Here is a 25,395-nt window from a genome sequence, read left to right on the forward strand (position 1 = left end):
GAAAGTTCTTTCATGGGACTCTTGTTGATCAAGCATGCTAAATCATTTTTCAAAAGTCTATGGGCTGTCTATCACTTACACTAGTTTGAAATGAATATATTTAAAAATAATTTTTAAAAATGTTTAATTCAGAGTACTGGCAACAAATAAGGAGCAGATGAGGGGAAACTTCCACATGTAATAAAGATTTAAGTTAAAACGTCAATAAAGGTTCAAAAAAGTTGGAGAATATTTCCAGATATAATGAAACTTTCAATAATAAATATTACTTATTTCTTAACAATTTAAATGTATTTTAAATAAATATTTATGAAAGAAATGTCCCCAAGGAATAACACATGCCACATAAACGTTGATCTGCTTTCTAAATCATTTCATAAATTTATCAGTAACACCCATGGAGAAACCTTTTCCAAAACTTTGTTGTGTCATTTTCTGTGATTGGGTTTTAAACTATCTTGTAAACATTTTAAATAAAAAAATTGATAAATTCTTGTTAAAAATCACTTTAAAGAAAGTAAAATTTAATTATTTGTAAAAAAGAAATTGCCAAAGTTGTACAAGCCATAGATCAACATCTTTCCTTTCAAAATCTAGCTTTTAAAACTGGTTTGTGTTTTATTCTTTAAAACCTTTACATCTGACATAATTCTACAGGTCTCAAATATTTTTTGGCCATTCATCAACAGATGCATCCTGTAAAGTCTTGATCATTGTGGGATTGGTGGAAAGCTCGGAACTGGCCATATAATTTCATTGATGTCGGTCACCATTTACATTCCGTGTTATTTTGTTCTCTTTATTACCATATTTAATAATCCCCCTTGGATTGATTCCCTGTTTAGGTTGGATCAACAATTGCAGTGAGGATTTTGATGAGTGCGCTCACACCCCAAGCCCATGCCTGAATGGAAATTGTGTGAATCTTCCCGGGAAATATCGTTGTAATTGTTCCGTTGGCTATGAGGGGGAATTATGTAGCACGGATGTGAATGAATGCCTTCAGTCTCCATGTAAAAATGGAGGATATTGCATAAATAGTAATGGATCATTTTTCTGCAATTGTTCTGGCACAGGTAAGAGAGTTTATCCTTAACACAAAAAACTGATATGGCAAAAAAAAAACAGTACTCCGTTGCCTTGAGGTACCTTAGTGCTGGTCAGTCCCTTATATCAAGTGAGTGTGCCATAGGCCTCATTTCATTATTTAATAGTATTTTATAGTACTTGAGTATCATTTGACCTCATGGCTTCCATCAACAGCATTATGAGGAAGGATTACCAGTAATATGCTGAGTACTGTAACATTACTTTAGTGCAGTAATATAGCAAGGGATTACTAAAATATGCTGAGTTTGTATAGTACAGTATTATAGTCAGGGATTACTGTGATATGCTCAGCACTGAAAATTACTGTAGTATATTATAGTGGGGATTACTGTAATATGCTGAGTACTATAACATTACTTTAGTACAGTAATATAGCAAGGGATTACTAAAATATGCTGAGTGTGTATAGTACAGTATTATAGTCAGGGATTACTGTGATATGCTCAGCACTGAAAATTACTGTAGTATATTATAGTGGGGATTACTGTAATATGCTGAGTACTGCAATAGTTCTGTAATACAGAATTATAATGAAGGATTGCTGTAATATACTGAGTATGGTACTCTGGTGTACTATGATGAATAGTGTAATCATACTGTAATGTAGCATTATAGTGAGGGAGTACTGTAATATGCTGACAACTGTGATAGTATTGTAGTAAATCATAGTAAGAGAGTACTTTAATATGCTGGGTACTTTAATCTGTTATACAGCAATAAAGTGCGAGATTAATTTAAGATGCTGTTTTTTAAAATAAATTTTTAGATATGGCCAAATGCAAATTAAATGTAATTTGATGTACATATTGTCTTGGACCTACGTGTTCCTTTTAGGTGTTATATCTAATGAACTCCATTTTATATAGAGCTATGGCCCTTGAAAATTAACTTCATCTTCCCATGGGATTTTGCTTTTGACTGGCATAGCTCAAGAAATGTTCAACATACATGTATTCTAATGAAGTATTGTAACAGAGATTTGCATATGACATTTATAATGTGGTCTCATTTAGAAAAGTTATGCCCCCCTTATTGTTTTTTTCTCCAAATAACTACACTGGAATTTTGTTGGATTTGGCATACAGCATAAGCTTATGAAACCTTTGATTAGATTACGTGTTCCACGTCGTCATTTAGATAATTATGGCCCCTGATCAAGTGTTCCACATCATCATTTAGATCATTTATGGCCCCTAATTAAGTGTTCCACATCGTCATTTAGATTATTTATGGCCCCTGATTAAGTGTTCCACTGTCATTTAGATCATTTATGGCCCCTAATTAAGTGTTCCACATCATCATTTAGATCATTTATGGCCCCTGATTAAGTGTTCCACATCATCATTTAGATTATTTATGGCCCCTGATTAAGTGTTCCACATTGTCATTTAGATCATTTATGGCCCCTGATTAAGTGTTCCATACCGTCATTTAGATCATGTATGGCCCCTGATTAAGAGTTCCACATTGTCATTTAGATTATTTATGGCCCCGATTAAGAGTTCCACATCGTCATTTAGATTATTTATCGCCCCTGATTAAGTGTTCCACATTGTCATTTAGATCATGTATGGCCCCTGATTAAGTGTTCCACATCGTCATTTAGATCATGTATGGCCCCTGATTAAGTGTTCCACATCATCATTTAGATTATTCATGGCCCCTGATTAAGTGTTCCACATTGTCATTTAGATTATTCATGGCCCCTGATTAAGTGTTCCACATCATCATTTAAATTATTCATGGCCCCTGATTAAGTGTTCCACATTGTCATTTAGATTATTCATGGCCCCTGATTAAGTGTTCCACATCATCTTTTAGAGTATTCATGGCCCCTGATTAAGTGTTCCACATCATCATTTAGATTATTCATGGCCCCTGATTAAGTGTTCCACATTGTCATTTAGATTATTCATGGCCCCTGATTAAGTGTTCCACATCATCATTTAGATTATTCATGGCCCCTGATTAAGTGTTCCACATCATCATTTAGATTATTCATGGCCCCTGATTAAGTGTTCCACATCATCTTTTAGAGTATTCATGGCCCCTGATTAAGTGTTCCACATTGTCATTTAGACCATACCCCTGATTAAGTGTTCCACATCATCATTTAGATTATCCATGGCCCCTGATTAAGTGTTCCACATCGTCATTTAGATCATAGATGGCCCCTGATTAAGTGTTTCACATTGTCATTTAGATCATGTATGGCCCCTGATTAAGTGTTCCACATCGTCATTTAAATCATGTATGGCCCCTGATTAAGTGTTCCACATCGTCATTTAGATCATGTATGGCCCCTGATTAAGTGTTCCACATCATCATTTAGATTATTCTTGGCCCCTGATTAAGTGTTCCACATCATCATTTAGATCATGTATGGCCCCTGATTAAGTGTTCCACATCGTCATTTAGATTATTCATGGCCCCTGATTAAGTGTTCCACATCGTCATTTAGATTATTCATGGCCCCTGATTAAGTGTTCCACATCGTCATTTAGATCATTTATGGCCCCTGATTAAGTGTTCCACATTGTCATTTAGATCATGTATGGCCCCTGATTAAGTGTTCCACATAGTCATTTAGATCATTTATGGCCCCTGATTAAGTGTTCCACATCGTCATTTAGATCATGTATGGCCCCTGATTAAGTGTTCCACATCGTCATTTAGATTATTCATGGCCCCTGATTAAGTGTTCCACATCGTCATTTAGATCATTTATGGCCCCTGATTAAGTGTTCCACATCGTCATTTAGATCATGTATGGCCCCTGATTAAGTGTTCCACATCGTCATTTAGATCATTTATGGCCCCTGATTAAGTGTTCCACATTGTCATTTAGATCATGTATGGCCCCTGATTAAGTGTTCCACATTGTCAATTAGATCATGTATGGCCCCTGATTAAGTGTTCCACATCGTCATTTAGATCATGTATGGCCCCTTATTAAGTGTTCCACATCATCATTTAGATTATTTATGACCCCTGATTGCCATCATCCAGATTTTGCAGAATATCGTTACTACACTTTGATGGATTTCAACCAAATTTTGTATGCAGTTTTGTATCAGTGATGCATTAAATGAGTTGAATTTTTGGCATTCCATGTCACTGCTTAGAGGAGTTATGGCCTCTTTTCCAAACTTTGGTTTTTCAACAAAAGTTTTGTTTAAGGTCTACTGTTATTTTGAGAAAGTTAGTGTCCAATGCAATGAACTCAATGTTTCTAGACTTAGTGCTCCTTTGGAGTCAAAACTTGGCCTCTATATTAATATGAATGAGATCCAAAAGAAACTACATCAGAATCATGCCATATTCCCAACAATATATCTGTGAAACTTATATTCTCCATTCTCCAGTGACTACTATATCTTTTAACCTGTCATCATTGGTCCATGTCCTTAATTCCAGTCACCTGAGAAAAATCTCCTTCATACTTCCTGTTGAATACTTTGTTAAAAATTCACTGTTGCATGCTGGGCAAATTAAAAGATACTGGTACTGTAAAAACTTAATCCGAAGAAAAAAATTCCACTGTGTATGCATTCACTGTGTGCGTGTTGATGACAAAGAGCCACATGACAAAAACTATTTCCAACAGAAAAATTATAAAGGTGAAGTAATGATAATGGTGTTAATAAACAATTAGTTGACAAACATACAAACAGATAAACCTAGTCAATGATGAATTCATACAAAAAAAAGAAAATATAGCAATATATTAAATACATGTAATGTGTACTGGTACAGTTTTATTTTTTTGCTTTATGCATATGTTTTCTGTCGCTTTTTCTAATTTTGCTGTTCAGACGGTGTTGTTTGTGTAGTGTTCTAGCTTGACTTTTCTTAGGGAGAAAAGGAGTATTTTTCCACATAGGGTTTTTGGCAAAGATAAAGAAGACATTTCTATGAAGACAACACATTTTCTGCTTTTGACATTTTAAATAATAAAATTCTTTTTTGAACAAACATGAATTAAGAACTAATAAAGGTATTAGCAGAAAAGAATATAATATTTGTTGAGTTTTCACAGAAAATCATAATTTAGGCAGAATAGAAGGAATTATATGCAATGGAGAAAGACTTAGCATTGGAGAACTTCCAATAGTTGGTCTTATTTGTATTTTCATATTTTACCTTGGTCTGCATGTTCTTTTTTACCTTTGTATATGGATTCATGATTCTAATACATTATGTGATTTATTTATTTTTGTGGGGATATATTTTTGTGATTTCATGAAAAAGAACCTCTATAGATTTGTGGATTTGTTAAATGGTATTCGTGTTTCCATGGACACTAATTGTTTGCTGGGTCTTTTAATTTATGGTTTCTGCCAACCACAAAATCACAAAAATTTGTGTACCATGAAAAAAAGTAATTAATTGTATTACATGTATAGTTTAATCAGTTATATATATGTGTACTTATTTACTTTGATTCAAAACATTACATATCTATTATTTTCACATATGATTTAGTTTGAATTCAGGATGACCCTTACATGGCTAATATGACTAAGATAACTATTGTAAAGCACTTTATCTTGAGTTTGAATTTTTGTTAAAATTCAGGACCATCATTCGAAATAGGGTTAAATATGAAATCTTACACCATGAGCAGTGTAAAAAAATTAAGTTATATAGAATAAGTTTAATTTAGATCTTGCCAGTTTAGCTCAGACAGATTTTTGCATCACATTTGGCACTAATACTGACAATACATTTTTCTCCCATCCCATGGTGCAGAGTAGAACAGTTATTTTTTGGTTCCTTTTATATTATCACATATGTAAAGGTGATAGATACATTAAGTTAGAAATAACAGTTACCCGTCCTATAGACACCATCTTGTTTGTTATGTACATGACATCTGGAGTCCTATCATCAGGATATCATTTTTCCATCTGTCTGTCTGTAGGTTACACCAACATAACATGCATGGAGGACATCGATGAGTGTTTGGTGGGAACAGGTCCATGTCAACATGAAGGTTCCTGCATCAACACTGTTGGGAGCTACAATTGTAAATGTCCACGGGAATATTACGGGCCGAACTGTGAGACAGCCATAGTAAGTATTAGTGTCTTAGCGCATAATAATAATAATGATTTCATAGAGTGCATTAACATTAATGGGACAGTCTGGGTGGATGTTTCCTGGGTCATTTTTCACAGCATATTTTCAGATTTTTGCTCAACCATGAAGAGTATGTTCTAATTTAAAGTTGCCCAAATGCAAGGAATATATTAACTCATTAACCCCAGGCGCCACATTTATGTGGCAGGAGGTAGTAGCCTACTGCTGAGCTCTGTAACGTCAAGGTTATGTATGATACATTAAAGTGAGTGGTATTATAGAAAGGTAGACAGATGTAGCTCTACAATGATACCAAATAATCAGGATGTTTTAGGTGCACTGCAAAATACAGAGGGAAAAACCTCATTTTCTGGACTCATTGTTTTTTCAACCAAAATTTGACGTGGTTGGAATCCCGATTGTCTATCAGGATTTTACTCTTTTTGGCCTCAGATTTAAGGCAGACTGGTCTGAGCTGCACACAGACAGGTGAACCTTTGCAGAAAGTAGGATAAGGTGAGCATTTGGAATAAAGAGTGTCTCGATACGATAATGATTGGCCGTTAAGCACAACCCTCCCCCCCTCAAAAAAACCAACTTTTACCCTTCTGCTCATGCGCGAGGAAATTAAGCAATGGAAAACAATGTTTCTAACAACTAGGCATTAGTTTAATAGAAAATCTCTTGGAAGTCGATGTATTAGGATGTATTCAGAAATAGCCCCCAAAATGTGTTTCCTACTTGCATCTCAGGTGCAAACTACAGAGGGTAACACATTCAGCTAAGAACTAATCTACCTTGAGGCCCTCATACAAAGGAATTTATTCATTTAGCTGTAGCTCTGAAGCCACTGGATATATTGTGTTTGGAAGAAGGAAATAGTGGGCATTTCTAATCTCATATTTTTCCAGAGCAAAGTCCCAGAGTATTGGAAACCTTTTCTTAAAAATAATTCCTTATTTGGTTTGGGAATTTTATGCTGTTTGGTAGACATGGTTGTATTGCTGTACTGTAAAGCACCCAACCAGATACATTACATTCTAGTGTAATTCTATTTAACTCATTAACCCCGACACCTTGTTTACAAGTCAGGAGGTAGTAGCCTTAACTTCTGAGCTCTCCTAAGCATTAAGTGGTATTATAGAAAGGTAGACAGATGTAACTCTACAGTGATACCAGATAATCTGGACATTCAAGTTGCACTACAAATTACAGAGGGAAAAACGTAATTGGACTACATTTTTTTCACCAGAAATTTCCCTGTGCTCAGAAACCTATTTTGTGTCAAGATTTTTTACATTTTGGTCTCAGGTCTAAGGCTGGCTGGTCTGAACTGCACACAGACAAGCGAACCTTTGCAAAAAGTAGGATAAGATGGGTATTTGGAATAAAGAGCGGTCTGGATACAAAAATGATGGGTCTGTTAAGCAAAAAAAAAAGAACTCCAACTATTACCCTTCAGCTCATGTGCAAGTGAGATAGCCAATAGAAATGATATTTCTAACACAACTAGGCATTAGGTTAACCAGAAATCTCTTGGAAGTCAATGTATTAGGATGTATTGAGAAATAGCTCCAAAATGTATTTCCTACTCGCATTTCAGGCGAAAACAACAAAAACCTCCATATGTTAATGAGTTTACAGGTTTAGTTAAATGGGGTTTAATTGTGTAGTAATATAGAATTAAAAGTGTCCAGATTTTTACCATATGTATTTTGACCTATCTTGTCTCCAATTTCAGGCTCAGGTGGCAGATGCTGAGCTAAATAATTGGGTAATCATAGGTCCAGTGGTGGCTGGTGTTCTGATTCTCATAATCATAGGTAAGATATATGACATCAAGTTGACATGGCAGAGTAAACAGTCTAACTGGAATGCTCTGCATTATTGTAATGTATAGGATTAAATGTTCAAGCCATTTCAACATTTTTGAATATTTGACATGTTTATTAGAAAGTTTTGAACATGGACTTCTTGACATAAAACTGTGTTTATATGATTAAGAAAACAAAACACTTGTGCTAAAGAAATTAAATCTGGCATGCTTGTTTGTATGTATTGTAGATAACTTGAAAACCATCAATTAGTGAAATTTGGTTGGCAAGTTTGTAAATATTTATTAATATATGTATTGATGACTTTACTAGATTTCTTGCTGCTACAGCAATTATTTCAAATTTTTTCTACATTTTTAATTTTCTTGTATACTTGCCAAAAGCTTGAGCATACAATGCTATGTCTGTCTGTCTGTACACTGTTGATATACATGCCTATACATCTAAGGTTAAATGTCATCTTCAGGGTAAATCTAATTGGTTTTGGCACAGCAAGTTTAGTTCAGGACTACCTGCATTGACTCCCATCATTAATAATCTGTAATGTCAACCATGTCCCACAGATGCAGTGTTTCCCAAATCTAGGGTCACAGTGACGTTCTGGAGAGTGACATGATTTTTTGGGAGGGAAGCAAAACACTAAAATGTGGAAATGTAGTCATAAGCTTCATTAACTATTTAGTAGGTTGTGGCAATAATGGTTTGGGAACCACTGTACTAGTGGCTACATGGAAGACTATTAAGCATTATGAAGCTTTGTAATTTACCATTCATGGTGTTCTTGTTAGACTGTTTGGTCTGCATTGGGGTATACATGTTTTATAGAAACAATTCTTATTACATTTTCTGTGTTTGTGATGTTTAAAGCCTTTTTTTATTCCATATTCCATATGGCATATTTTGCTTTTGTTATAAATTTTCAGACATAAAAAGAGCTTTAGTTATAATAAATTTGATGCAATGACTTTCACCAAAAATTTGGAACAGACTGCATCTGAATAGCTAGCAGGAGAATGTGTATTGGAAGAGCCAGCATACTGTTTTGACAGATCATGGCCTGTGTTGTTTGTATTACTTATTAACCTAACAAGCAGCATAGACCCAGATCTGCTGGTGCATTTTAACTTGACCTTTAAATGAGTATATACAACATATATAGATCATTCAACAGGAAATCATATATACTTATGTACAATAAGACATGTAGTATTCTAATGCACTACATAATAGATGATCTTTTCAAATACACTACCTTGAGCATGGTCATTTCTAATACACTACCTATAGAAATAGGTTTGTTCTAGTACACTACCAAATCCATGGTCATTTCTGATACACTACCTAGAGCTTGGTCTGCTCTAATACACTATCTAATGCATGGTCATTTATAATACACTACCTAGAGCTTGGTATGTTCTAATACACTACCTAAAGCTTAGTCTGTTCTAATACTCTTCATAAAGCTTGATCTATTTTAATACAATACCTAAGGCTTGGTTTGTTCTAATACACTACCTAAAGTTTAGTCTATTCTAATGCACTACCTAAAGTTGATCTATTCTAAAATACTACCTAAAGCATTGTCCATTTTTAATAATTACCTAAAGCCTAATACATTACATAACATTATGCTCTGTTCAAATACACTACCAAAAACTGACTCTGTTCTATGTTCCTTGCAGTTATATTGTACTTATTAAATATTGCATAAAATAATTATTTTTCATGTAGAAACATTATTTAAATAAATAAATTAAAGCTATTAAAATTTCTGAATGTAAATGAGTTGGGGTTTTTTTTGTTGGTATTGCCTGAAGTGTTTTGTGAATGTAGGGACAGGTCACAGTGACCTTCATTTTGAGCTTCTGTTGAGAGTTTGACTTGCCTGTATGTAGAAAATACTGAATGTGATATTTATACAGAAATCTCAGAACTGTCAAGTATATTAAATGCATTATTTAAATAAAAACATAATTAGTTAAGTTCGGTTTAGAAAATTTTATAAAATTGGATAAACAATATTTATGTATAATATTTTATTGCCCAGTTTATTTTGTATAAATGTATGACTTGTGCCTAACTTTTGCAGGTGTTGTGTTGTTCCTGATATCAGCAAGGAATAAAAGAGCCACAAGAGGGGCTTATAGCCCTAGTCGACAGGAATTATCTGGGTCACGTGTTGAACTTGGACATGTGCTTAAGAGGCCACCTGAGGAGCGCCTAATTTAGACCAGTGCTTTAAATAAAGCAGGACATAGTATTAACCTGTGGCATATCAATCCAGGGCAGTACTTTAAATAAAGTATGACATAGTATTAACATGTGGCATATGAAAGCAGGGCTTCCAGACAACTTGGCTCTTGTGATATAGCAACATTGATTTCAATTTCATATCAATTCTGTATTGTTCATATGGATGTCATATTTCATCTTCATATCCAGTCATATATTTGCCAATGCATTTGTAACAAATGAGACCTATTCAGGGAAACAATGGTCACAAAATGTTGAGAAGTTTTCACATACTCTAAGCATGCAATCCAGATCTTTTGTAATGACATACTGGAAGCAGATTTTTAGACATGTACAGATATTCTGATGATAAATCTGTGTCCCAGTCTAGGTAGTCATGGTGCACAGTGTGTGAAATCCTGATTTTTGGAAATCTGAGTTTATACCAAAATACATAAACCTTATTAGCAGTTGATCTGATTCTCATACACTTAATAACACATATTTTCATTTCTATTTGATTCCACATTTCCAATTATTGTATAAACATTCCATTGAAGTTTGGAGTTCATTTTGCCATTCATTGTGAGACAAGATAAGATGCCATGGATGACTGTGGCAATGTTACAGTAAGATGCCATGGATGACTGTGGCTTTAATATTCTTTTGGAGGAACAAGACAGTCGGCAGATATATAGCCATACAGTCGTTTTCCGCATTGAATGCACTGGAGTACATGTCATCATCATCAAGGATCAAACTCTACATATCTGTACCATGGATAGAACTACATACTTGCCGTTGTTTGCTTTGTACTATTACCTTGTTTAGTTAAAATATCACTGAAGTGCAATCCCATCCTATACTTTCATGGACTTGGTAATTTCTAGAATGGATAATTCATGCTCATTTCTCCAAAATACCCCTACTGTAAAAGTCAACCAAATAACCAAATGCATGACAATCACAATATATTTCTTGTTTTTAATTGCTCTGAGGGGTGAGGCGTTTTGTCAAATATTGGGAGAATTTCCACACTAAATTTTCAGTTCTAGAATTGACCTCAAAGATAAGTTTTTCTCACAAGCTAACCTAGGGAAACATCTCTCATTGCTGAATTGAATTTGGGGAGGGTCAGAGGTAATTTATAATGTTGCAGAAATTTTTGTTTTATTGCAACTTGTTATGTTACAGCACACTAGGAGCATTACATTGTAACTTCTGTCCTGCTAGATCACACCAAGAGTGTTACATTGTAACTTGTGTCATGCTAGATCACACCAGGAGTGTTACATTGTAACTTCTGTCCTGCTAGATCACACCAGGAGTGTTACATTGTAACTTGTGTCCTGCTAGATCACACTAGGAGCATTACATTGTAACTTGTGTCCTACTAGAGCACACCAGGAGTGTTACATTGTAACTTGTGTCCTGTAAAATCATAATAGGAATATTATATTGTAACTTGTGTCCCACAGAGCACACCAGGAGTGTTACATTGTAACTTATGTCCTACTAGACCACACCAAGAGTGTTACATTGTAACTTGTGTCCTACTAGAGCACACTAGGAGCAATTTAAATAGCAAAATTTATATTTAATCTCCACATGTCACATCCCGAATTTTCTGAATTTCATCTGTAACAATTTTCTTTCACATCACATATGGGAATTCGATTAAAGAGATATTTGCCCAACAAATTATTTTTAGTAGACGCACATCAACTCAGTAAAGTGTAAATAAAAGTAGTGAAGAATCCCAATAATATTGTTCATGAAGGAAATATTGAAAGCTTATGTTGTCAGTGTACTTTCAGTCATTACCATTTCTATCTAGAATTTTATCATTTTTATTTCTTTGTTTATAATATATGCAAAACTCTGCTTAAAAAGAGCAATAAATCAATAATAATAATAAGAAGAATAAAAATAATATTAATAATAATAACAATATTAGTAATACAAAATATTATTAATAGTCCTTTGAATGAGATTGATTGATCATGTCCCTGCATTTTCTTTGCTGTCATTCTGCACATTGTGTAATTTTGCATCAGTAAAATCTTATTGAACAGAAGGTTGTTTGTTCTGTGACTCTTTAAATTATTACTGTAGTCAAATTTTTTGCCATTTTTAGAGCACTCGGAAATACAGAAGTTAAAAACAAATATATATTTTGGTAGCATACCAGATGGCAAGTTTCTGTTGAATGTTTGACGTTTAGAATTAACTGCATACTAGGATTCTTTACTAATGAGCTACTTAACTATGTCATTAGTTGTCAGTACTTCTGATTAGTGATGGGAACATGGCAGCTTCTGAGAAGTTAAAAGTTATGCAAAAACGAAGCAATGAAAATAAAAGCTGACCAGTTCCTAAAGCTGCAAGAATAACAAACATAAATTGAATTTCACCCCCATTTAGATTGCCATTTTAAAAATCTTCCCAAAAAATATCCACATGTACATTATAAGGACAATGATAATTAGGTAAGTGGTTACATGAGATAAAATACATTAAATAGGGTCATAGTTGACATAAAACAGCACATTAAATTAGGTCACAAGTTACATAAAATAAAACATTAAATTAGGTCACAAGTTACATAAAATAAAACATTAAATTAGGTCACAAGTTACATAAGACAAAACATTAAATTAAAGGCGCAGGTGACATAAGACAAAAACACATTCAGTTAAAATGATGGCACAGAACAAATCTAAATGTATTCATAATATTCATTGGTGTATATGGTTACAAGTTTTATGCATGTTTGTCATCAGACATATACTGTAAAACCTGTCTTGAGAGACCACTGCTATGAGAGACCGCCTGTCTTGAGAGACCAGGTTCTCCATGTACAGATTTAGAGATTATATAGTGTTATAACCTGTTATGAGAGACCACCTGTCATGAGAGACCATTATGTTTTGGCAGAAGGGGTGGTCTTTCAAGACAGGTTCCACTGTATATATGTTGATTTTGATTATTGCAAAATGGGATCCATTTGATTGTACAGGAGAGAGGGACAGTATGTGTGTAATTGGTGTGTAATTGATTGTATGGAAGGAGAGGCAGACAGGATGTGTATAATTGATTGTATGGTAAGAGAGAGATAATGTGTGTGTAATTGATCGCATGGTAGGAAAGAGAAAATGTGTGTAATTGATTGTAAGATTGTTAAGAGGGATGGTATTTGTGTAATAACTGTATGGTAGGAGAGATAATGTGTATGTTTGAATGAATTTGAATCCTAAGATAAGTTTGTACATAGAATTGATTCAGTATATCGTACCCTCATATTATAATACACATCATTTATTTATTTTAAGAGGAATTAAGAGTTCTTTCTTTCTCAAGATCTAATAGTTTCTTTTGTAAAGAATTTTGTTTCAGATGTTGATAAGTCATTTCATTTTTCCATTAGATTAGAATCAACAAATAGTTATAGGTTGATAGGAGAAATATCACTTTGATTTTTGCATTCAGACAAAATGCAAACAGCCATAGTTTACTTTGCAAGGACTGGACACACATTGTCACATTCAGATAATCTACAGTAAGCACAAAGAAGCATTTTACTGATTTGTATCACATTTGAATGAATACCACACATCACTTTAGCTTAACTTGTACTGTCTGTCAGTTGAATGCAATGTAGTGTGTACTGTTTCAGTGTAACCATTAACTTTCATGTGTCTAATCAAATCTGTGTCAAAAGACCACTGATGGACCATCTGAAAGTGGTCTTTATGAGCAAATATTGTTATTGCCAAGTAATACTGCATTGACACATGCATATATAGAACCATCTGAAGTTAATATGAGAAAGTGGTCTTTAAATGCAGGCAACTCTGCTGTCATTTATGTGTAATGAGATGTTTGAATCTTAAAAGTGGTTTTCCTGACCAGGTGGTCTTTTAAAGCAGGTAACTGCAGTCATTTATGTGTAATGAGATGTTTGAATCTTAAAAGTGGTTTTCCTGACCAGGTGGTCTTTTAAAGCAGGCAAAAGTAGGTTCGGCTGTATAAATGAAATGCACAAATCATCAGCTGGTATTTACCCCATCAGTTTGTTTACCCCTTCAGGAAATGCATCATCTGCAGGTAGAGTTTCATAAGCACCAGGATCATACTGACCAGAAATTATCCAGCTTGTCACAACTCATAATTCTGATTTGATTCTTTAGAGATGTATCGGATAATCAAATAAAATGCGATACGTTTAAGTCTAGTTTTATTGTCCGACATTTTATTAATTTTGGCCCCATACTAATCATGGATGCTTTCATTTTCATTTTATTTTAAATGTGGTGTAAAAACTAAAAGCTAATTTTAATTACAAGTTGGAACAGTACAGATCAATTATTGCAAAGATACATTTTGGAAATTAAACAATTTTTCAGAAGTAATTCATGCTTATATTACTTTTGTTTGATTGAAAACGTGTGATTTATCTATGGGATAATAATTGTGCACAGAAAGCAGTGTTATCAGAATCATTCTTCAGCATAACCTGTTTCACAGTCAATCATTTATACTAATTTTACGAAATTAAATATTGATAATGATTCTTGTATTTTAATAAAGTTAGAAATATTAAGTAATATGTTTACATAAAAAATCTAATGGCCTATGCATTGCTGAAGTCATCTAATAATTTTCATACCTTTATATTACATTTGATAGTTTTTGTTGAGGTGTTTACCAAGGTGTCACTTGTATATGGATAGATGGCTATGTTTTGTATTAGTATTATTTTGTATAGAATGATTTACATATTGTACAGAAATACACATCAGAATACTGTTAGTGTCTGAATAAGTGTTGTAAATAAATAAAAATTAACACATTTTAGACATTTTCAAATGCATTTTTACATACATGTCATATCAGTTTCATAGAATTTTCATGTCTTAGCCTGGAGTTTAATACAACATACATGTCATGCATTTTTACATACATGTCATATCAGTTTCATAGAAATTTCGTGTCTTAGCCTGGAGTTTAATACAACATACATGTCATGCATTTTTACATACATGTCATATCAGTTTCATAGAATTTTCATGTCTTAGCCTGGAGTTTAATACAACATACATGTCATGCATTTTTACATACATGTCATATCAGTTTCATAGAAATTTCGTGTCCTGGCCTGGAGGTTAATACAACATACATGTCATATCAGTTTCATAGAATTTTCATGTTCGGGCCTGGAGGTTAATACAGCTTAAAAAATAAGTTTGACATTATCAGACAATCAGACATTTGCTTTCAAAAGTAACATCATTTTTGATTGGTGGAAGCAAAATCTCAGTATCAAGAGTACTATGATATCCAGAGTTTGGGAACTTAGATTACTCAACTCTTAATTGTTGAAGAAGAACAAAGTAGTAAACCTTACTCCATCTTCAAAACGTTTCTCAATCAGATGTTGTCCAAGAGATTACAAGACAGTTTCAAAGCAGTCATTAAAAATGAATTATTCATATTTTGCATTATTGATTTCTTTTATCTACTCTTTAATAGAAATATTAACATTAAATGCTTCAAATAATAGTGTCTGAATTAATATGTAAAATGTAAAAATGAGAATCTTCAACATTTGCCTGCTTTTTTTCAAAAGTGGTATTTTTTATTGGGAATTTACAATTTGAATATTTTTTTGTGAAAATGTCAACTTTATCCCAAACTTTTCTGAGAAAAATATAACTTTCTGAAATTTTATATAGTCCGTTTATTTTTTCATCTATTTTTATATGACAAAATAAACTGTCTAATTGGTATCCGTTGTAGGTGACATAGTGTCTAATTGGTATCCATTGTAGGTGACAGTGTAATTTTAAAAGTTGCTTGACAGATCCTATACTTATGAAATGGTTTGTAAATATTTTGATGTACTGTATATCATATGACATGTAGAAAATTATTTGTTATATTTTTATTTTTGTCTGGTTCATACATATTGTAATATACACGGGTGAAGTCATTTGCTTCATCAATTGAGAAAAATAAATAAAATCTATGAATATACATCAGTTTCATTGTTTTTATTTTACTTTTGGGGGATTTCATTCCCTGCATGCTTATGGCATAGTGTTCATTCTTGTTTATGGAATATAATTTATATAACTAATACTGGTAATGAAAATTTGATGCCCTTCCTAAAATTGGTAGCTAAGTCAAGATCCATGGGGTCTGTAAAGACAGGGTTTTTAATCAAGGGAGGCAACTAAAATGTTTAGAGTAATGATTAAACCAGATATTAGTTATTTCCCTTAAATATTAAGCTGAGTTAATTAAAACAATAGTAGAGAATACTTTAAAAAAGATATAATGACACTGCCTCAGATAATGTAATGAATATTAAAAATGCTCCTTTGCGACATGAAGAAAATAAAATTTTGAAAAGGTAAAGATTATCTAGAACAATGTTTTGTTAAAAGGACCATGACTAGCATACTAAACACTGATTTGTTCCACCATTTCCAAACCATTTAATGGAAACCACACCTATTTCTTTGCCACATTATTTTCTTATTTACCACACAGCATTTAGATGGGTGAGTCACATAACTTTATTAACTACTGCATAGCATTTGGAGACTCCGTGTGGCCAAGTGTTATAAAGCATTTTCCTTTGGGTCGGTGGTTCTTACTAGAGTTTTCCAGGGTTTTTCCTCCATCAATTATACTGGCAGCAATGTATAGCCTATCATGTACTGATACATAGCAAAAAAACCCACCACAACAATAACCAGCATAGCGTTTGGATGGGTGATGCACAACTTTCTTATCTACTGCATAGCATTTGGATGGATGATACACAACTTTCTTATCCACTGCATAGCGATTGGAATGGTGATGCACCACTGCTTAGCGTTTGGATGGGTGATGCACAACTTTCTTATCCACTGCATAGCGATTGGATGGGTGATGCACCACTGCATAGCGTTTGGATTGGTGATGCACAACTTTCTTATCCACTGCATAGCGATTGGATGGGTGATGCACCACTGCATAGCGTTTGGATGGGTGATGCACAACTTTCTTATCCACTGCATAGCGTTTGGATGGGTGGTGCACAGCTTCTGTAACCATTGCATACCGTTTGGATGGGTGATGCACAACTTTCTTATCCACTGCATAGCGTTTGGATGGGTGGTGCACAGCTTTTGTAACCATTGCATACCGTTTGGATGGGTGATGCACAACTTTCTTATCCACTGCATAGCGTTTGGATGGGTGATACACAACTTTCATATCCACTGCATAGCGTTTGGATGGGTGATGCACAACTTTCTTATCTACTGCATAGCGTTTGGATGGGTGGTGCACAACTTTCTTATCTACTGCATAGCGTTTGGATGAGTGATGCAAAACTTTTGTATCCACTACATACCATTTGGATGGGTGATGCACAACTTTCTTATCCACTGCATAGCGTTTGGATGGGTGATACACAACTTTGGTATCTACTGCATAGCGTTTGGATGGGTGCTGTACAACTTTTTTATCCACTGCATAGCGTTTGGATGGGTGGTGCAGAACTTTCTTATCTACTGCATAGCGTTTGGATGGGTGATGCACATCCTTTTTATCCACTGCAGAGCGTTTGGATGGGTGATGCGAAACTTGTATCCACTGCATACCGTTTGGAATGGTGATGTACAACTTTCTTATCAACTGCATAGCGTTTGGATGGGTGATGCAAAACTTTTGTATCCACTGCATACCGTTTGGATGGGTGATGCACAACTTTCTTATCCACTGCATAGGGATTGGACGGGTGATGCACAACTTTCTTATCCACTGTATAGCGTTTGGATGGGTGGTACACAACTTTCTTATCAACGCGTACTATTTGGTTGGATGGGTGATGCACAACTTTCTTATCCACTGCATAGGGATTGGATGGGTGATGCACAACTTTCTTACCAACTGCATAGCGTTTGGATGGGTGGTACACAACTTTCTTATCAACGCGTACTATTTGGTTGGATGATTCACATAACTTGGCTTCTACATAGTAGTTGGATAGGCGACTACTGCACAGCATTGTGTTGGGCGATTCACTTCACATCACAGCTTTTATAAAATTTGATGATTTACTGTGATCTAACGGGATACCCATAATCAAATACTTTCATAATGTAACTGTTAGTTCCATTGTATCTATTTTATCCTAACTTGCCCCAGAATAATTTAATATAAAATTATTTTTCTAGATAACCAAACTTGTAACTAATTTGCTTTTTCAATTTAGGAGGCACCGTGGCTCAGTGGCTAGATTGCCAAGCTCAAGATTGAAAGGGTGCGGGTTCGAATCCTACCATTAGATCGCTCTGGGAAAGCTACCCGGAGGCATCACTGGGCAAGGCACATTACTCTGATTGCCTCTGTACCAAATAATTGTATTGTGTCGCTGTGCCTTTCACAAAAAAAAATCATATTTTTGTTCAATTTAAGACGAGATTCAAATTTGAGAAAATTTGAGTACATGTATATTTCAAGATATTTAATCTCAAAATCATTCAAATAAAATAGACATATTTTTATTATACTTGTATTTTAAGCTGAACATAAAAGAAATATTGTCTTGTGCATTGTATTTGCCTAGTATGAAATTTACACTTTGTTCTTACTTAAATGGAACTGTTTATGAAGTGGAGCTTAACGTTGTAACGGAAGGTTGAAAAAACTTTGTATTCCGTTCATCTTCCTAATTATCTGAGACTTTTACAGTTTCACATAACTATTGCATGAATTTAAAAAAAAATAATAGAATTTGGGAAAATTCAAGCAAAAATACACAAACAGACCGACGGAAAGATAGATACAGCACTCCCTCGTGATAAAATTGTCGATGACAGTAAAAACCCTTACAGTGAGACCACCTTATAATTAAGTACATTATACATGTTATATGTCTGCAACAGAATAGAATGGAGCCCATGACTATACCGCCCCTATTGAAGAAATTGTGTTATAAAGGAAGAGTCTTGTTCCGGGGGGGGGGGGGCTGTAATTTTAAAATATTTCTGTTAAATAGATGTATGTATATTATAATATTTTATTAAATCGTAGAATAAATGTGACTTTATATTGCAACAAAAAGGACAAATTTGACAAATTTTAAAAAAAAATGAATGGCACAGTAGGTTAGAAAGCTAAACCATTCCAAATAAATGTTACCATTCAGTACAAGCCATATCAAAGGTGTTAATCCTTTAGGACTGGTTCCATTTTCTGTTTACATGATCTCATCTTAAGACATGAAATGGTGACTTTTGTTGTGCACCTTAAAAACTGATAAATAACTATCGAATCTCAAGTTTATTTTTGTGTTTAGACTAGATATAATTAGACATAATGTCTTATTTAGAATGCCGTAAAGAAGACATTAGACATTTTGTTCATAGAAGAAACAAGAAGAGCTGAAAAAAATTACCGGTAAGTTGAGACCATTATGTAGCTTCGACATGCGAGCAACAGTGGAGAACAGACTTAGGAAACAATACAAAAGTCAATGTATGTCAAGACATTGTTTAAGCAGGATAGAACAACTCATAACATGTTTATATAGAATGTCTACGGTTTTCAAACGTACACTGGTTAAGAAGAAATGATTTAATTATAATTTCAAAATTATATAATTATCGTGGATTGTATCACAACGCCCTCACAACACCTGGTTTGATCAGGTAAAGATGTGAGAGTTTACTAAATCCTAGTTGAAATTTCATGCTCAAGTCGGACGAAGTATTGCATCTTGCATAAAACCCACTAAAATCAAGACAAAAATCAAGGCCGGGAAAAATTATATAAATTTGTTTCTATAACGACATAAAGTCTGCATAAATAACCATACTATTTAGTTTATGTTTAACCAAAGAGTTGATTTCAGGACAAATTGGACACTGTTTGGGTATGCAAATTGTCAATCAAGACAGTATGAAACTCGTTCAAATGTTATGAAGACTCGGTATTTTTGTAGCAGGTATGAAAACGTTGAAAGCTATTATATTGATGGGAATCGAATACAGCAAAAGCTGATCAAGTCGTATGACCATTTGCACTTATAATCGAAAAGAATAATATGAAAATTAATGATTACCAATGTGTCTTTTCGGTTTCTTTTTAAATACGAGGTAAATCAATTTTATCATTTATAAATGATCGTAGTTATTTAATTCGAAACGTTGACGTAATTTTTAAGTTTAAATTGCACTGTTTTTGGGAGGGAGTATTTTTTGTGTGGCATATTTATCAAATCTCCATGTTGCAGAAAGGTGACGGATGGTCTATCACACATTTATAATTACTTTATATCTCTGTCCAAAAGAAAAATAAATCGATAACTCTTTGACTTGTTACTGGTTTTCAAAATAAGTTATTTCCCGTAGACTCTTATTTCGCGAGATAAAATTAAAAATTACATTGGAGAATAAATCGGGCTGTTTTGGTTATAATTGATTCATCGGAATGGAACGTGGAGAGGGTGCTTATGTTTTTCAAAATTTGTTAGGTTGCCTCGAATTGCCATTTTATTACTAAAAATATCTCCATATAGTTTTATATAATAACCAGCTAGGATAACTATCTCTCTCTCTCTCTTTCAATATGTTTGCATGGAAGTAATAGGCGTTATTCACATATAACAGGTACCCAATATATTTCTGGTTCCAGAAGTAGTAGGTGAATCATTTAAATATACAAGGTTAAAGAAAAAGGACGAGAGAGACAGAGAGAGAGAGAGAGAGAATAAATTAGGATCATAGGAGTTCCTGGGATTTTCGGCAGCACCCACCCCACCCGTTATGGATAAAACGTACACAGACGCAATTGTAGTCACTTGGCACTTGAAATTTGACCATCGTTTTATTCTTGCGCACGTTTAGTGGGTATTATGCACATAGTGGCGTACTATGGGTAAATGTCGCCCAGCGCTAGTGGCGTAAATGGTGCAGGGAGACGATGATGGATGGCCCAAAGAGCCAGTATGCGAGACACGAAGGTGCAAAGCTGTGGAAGGTTTCTTGGGAGAGGGCCGAGCTACACTAGCGGGGCACTAGCTGAAGCCCCGACCGTCAACGATTTTCCTGCAATTTGATGCCATTTAGTAGCTTTACAAGGCATCTAAATTCTCTCATTTTCACAACTCGATCAGGCACCATTGTATGCATGTCTGTCACTTCCGACCATTGGCAGTTACAATTCTGAGTTGTATACACACAGCTGCGTGTTGTGCTAGAGATGGGAAAACAAAGAAATAGAAACAATCAAAATGAAGACTCGTATTACTAATTCCACCTTAGAAGAAAGGCATTTAATTAACATGTTAAATATAAAAACTAAAACCTTCTTTTGCATCAAAACAGTTGCGACCGAATTTCGCTGGTTTAAAACCAAAATAAAAAACGCATATTGTTCTACATAATAACAGTACGAAGATATGAAGAATTTTCGTGGAATCCAAGTAACTTTTCACAGAACATCTTAAATAAAACACCACGCAAATACATTTAACTGGAGAAACACAATCCTTCAGCAACAATAACTTTAACGTTTTAAAGTTTGAAGTCGTGTTTCACTACTGAACGCAGTACACAGATGGCAATACACACACCATTCAAACCAAACCACAACTGAAAAAAATTCAAATGTAAATATCAAAGAAATCGACATTGTTTGAAATTATCGATATCTGCAGGTGTTTGCAAAATATAATCCACCCCCATACCTCGTCCCATAAATCTAACTACTAGATTTGTCTGACGGATTCAAACGTCTATTTAAACTGATTTGTACCCAGGCTACAGTAATTATCAATGTTTGGATCCATGTCACTCGCTGTGATACGATAGAGGTTTAGCGAGCGGGGTGGTGGTACGCCGATGGATAGATCAGTAGTTTGTTAATGAAGCACACGCTGGCAGCAGAAATGAGTTTGCAAATTTCTTGCTATACTGGTGCGTAATGTAATTTGTGAAAGGCCAGGATTCATAGTAACACTTTTATAATCACACAATTTTGGCCATTTTCGAAAAACAAAGTAGAAGCTCTTTTGAGCCCCGTCTGCAACACCCATCCTCTACAGTTAGTGCGCTAATATGTGCACACTTTTAGTAAACAGACGCACACGACTTTTCCTCTGATACCCTTTCGAGGAAGGTTAGGGCCATTTTGGAATTTGCCCCCCCCCCCCCCCCGAAAAAAACCCCAACAAAAAACAACAAACAACAACTTGATCTGATCCTGCACTGGACTATGTACTTGTACAGACCATAATCTTCCTATGCCTCAAACGAGGACTAAAGATACATATAATCGATCCAGGTTATGTTCTGTTCTGACTACTAATTCATAAAATGAACAATTTATGGGTAATAGCTGCATTCTCATCGTTCTTCTTCAATGCATGCACGAAACGCGAACGTGTTTAGTGTTATCGTTGATTTTGCAACTGTTATTTTCGATCCTTTGAACCATGCTCCGACCGTGAAACGCACGTGGTGACATGAAAACGGGGAAGCAATTAATTCTATATCAAAAGATCTAATCAAAGCCAAACCGATTTCGTTGCTTGTCAAGTATCACGTCCACTTGACAGGAAGAGTAAATTAGCATCCATTAAACCGGTGCCTGTAATATCTAGGATATATTTGTTTAATCACTTTTTATCAGATTCCACCGTTTTACTTCACATCATAGGAATATTCCCAAGACAGCAAATGAAGTGGGACTTGGGCAATATCATAATTGGGCAACGATCTTTGATGATGAAACCTTTTGTGATGTTGGTCATCAATTCTAATTGTATTCTCAGTCTAAATTGTGATGAAGCGTTCGACGTTTAAAACGTTGCAACCATGATGGAGGAGATCAATCCTGTGTTTTAGGATTCGAGAACAATTGCAAAGTTAGCTTTCCCCAAATGTTTTCTTTTTTTTTAATTTCCTGGTGAATGACCCCATCAAAGTCTGCCCAGCAGGTCGCAACTGTCCTCTTCAAGCCAGGGGCTTAGATGGCCGAGTGGTCTAAAGCGTTCGCCTTTACTGATCACTGCCATCTCGGGCTCGGCCAATGTGGATAAGTGGGATAGCTTCCAATAAGTCCCTGTGTGTCGGTGGTTCTTACCAGGGTTTGGACTGGTTTTTTCCTCCACCAGCTATACTGGCCACCATATATAGCCAGCCTATTGTGTGCTGAAAAATGGCTTTAAAACCAAACCAACAACAACTCTTCAAGCCAGATTAGATCTGTCGGAATTGGTGCATGCTGTAGAGGTTTGGGCTTGTAATGCATATAGGTATTAAACTGTGTCGAAATTACAACCCCCGATATAGTTAGACACAATACAAGAGCATTATTTGCAACTGACGACAACCGATATAATTAGACATAATACAAGAGCATTATTTGCAACTTACAACCACCGATATGCTTAGACATAATGCAAGATGATTATTTACAACTTACAACCACCGATGAAATTATACATAATACAAGAGAATTCTTTGCAACTTACAACCACCGACATACTTAGACATAATACAAGAAGTTCTTTGCAACTTAAAACCACCGACATACTTTGACATAATACAAGAGGATTATTTGCCACTTACAAATACCGATATAATTAGACATAATACAAGAGGATTTGCTTCATTTTTAACACCAATTAACATTATTTGCTATTCTCAGATATAAATTTAAAGTTATCAAAAAAATGTGAAAGGCCTAAGATTTCAATATAAATGGATAGGAAAGGATTAGTGTTCTTGAGAGGTTCCGTATTTGAACCATTTTGTTTTAATGAGTAGATTCTTGTGTAATTTTGAAGAAAACAAAATGAATTTGACATATTCTTCATTTAAAATTGGTGTGATATAGATTTAAGTCAATCCCGACGAAGAATCCAGATGGAAGGCGATGACGTATGGTGGAATCTGTAGTGTTGAATTCTACAGTTCCTTGTAGAAACAAGAATTATCACTCCGGTCTCTGATAGCTGAATAAATTTCTTATAAGAACTGTCTTTGATTAAGAATCTTACATGAGCACATGCATTTTCTAAAAATATAATAGAATTAATCCTTTTGAATCCAAGTAATTTTAAATAACTCCAAACATCACAACATACAACTTTTAGTGCAATTAAAAGCCCAGCTGCAACTTGAGTATAACTCTCCAAAACAGAGCTTATATCGTATCCTAAAACGTAAACAAGGGGTCACGCGATCATCTTCTGGAAGTTTATAGAAGCTAAGTACTTGTTAAAGATCACGTCTACCCAATGTGACCCTAACGAAAACCAATCATTTTACTCTGAGAAATAAAAATTTAATTTTTTTAAATTTTAAACCCGAAGTCCCATCATGACCTAGACTACAACCAATCATTTTAAAATAAAATAGAACTTGTTTACGTGGCTGCTACACATTTTGAAACAAGGTTAGGATTTGGATCAACACATGGTGTTTATAAACTAATAGTCACGGTCAAAATATTTTCTGAAAAAAGTATCATCTTTAGTGAATAAATTTACATTACAACATCATGTAATGAAAAATAAAATAAAAATTAAAACTTACAAACAATTAAATTGAACTAAATATATATTAAATCAGATGTAATTAAATCAAATATACATAGTATAATTTTCAACATATTTATTCTGAGAACAACGACCGGAAACCTGTCTGTATCACAGCAAGATGGAGGAAACCAGATTCGTAAAGTATTGAGCACGTGCCAACGATGTGCCTTTTCCCAACACGTGACTACAGCACTGACATGTGTTTTCTGCTTGGTGAATCTGGTTTGTCCATGTCGCTGCGACCGTGACAAATTTCTAGTCGTTTGTTTTAGAATAAATATTTGAGAAGTTTGTGTTCTTTCATTTTACTATCAAGATTACTTGACATTCATTTATATTTTCGATTTGTTTGCATATGGCAACATTGTAAATGGTTTATTGTTGATATCATGTGACTATTTGACGTCTGATTTGCATGCAAGTTGCGAGATTTGTGTAGTCATGTGACTAGCAATACAAATGAGGAGTTCCGAGTCAAATTTTATCAACGCTATAGTTTCGTCTCGACTGTCAGTAGTTGTAAGAATAACG

At 34.5% G+C, this 25,395-nt stretch overlaps 1 protein-coding gene across 4 annotated transcripts in view; it reads left to right on the plus strand.

Moving 5' to 3' along the window:
• Positions 1 to 16,295, plus strand: part of LOC149780039 (protein crumbs-like) — a 237,653-nt gene extending 221,358 nt beyond the window's left edge. For 2 of the 4 annotated variants that reach the window (XM_089936792.1, XM_089936794.1), the window contains 4 exons: positions 846 to 1,076; positions 6,035 to 6,186; positions 7,934 to 8,015; positions 10,117 to 16,295. In XM_089936792.1, coding sequence (XP_089792918.1) covers positions 846 to 1,076; positions 6,035 to 6,186; positions 7,934 to 8,015; positions 10,117 to 10,256 — 605 coding nt within the window. In that variant the 3' untranslated portion in view covers positions 10,257 to 16,295. The remainder of the gene's footprint in view (positions 1 to 845; positions 1,077 to 6,034; positions 6,187 to 7,933; positions 8,016 to 10,116) is intronic. The other 2 variants (XR_016414989.1, XM_089936793.1) reach the window with 2 other exon arrangements.
• The last annotated feature ends 9,100 nt before the right edge of the window (positions 16,296 to 25,395 follow it).

Source organism: Sinohyriopsis cumingii, chromosome 16 (genome assembly GCF_028554795.1).
Source record: "Sinohyriopsis cumingii isolate HCF-2022 chromosome 16, ASM2855479v2, whole genome shotgun sequence".
NCBI classification, from domain to species: Eukaryota; Metazoa; Mollusca; class Bivalvia; order Unionida; family Unionidae; genus Sinohyriopsis; species Sinohyriopsis cumingii.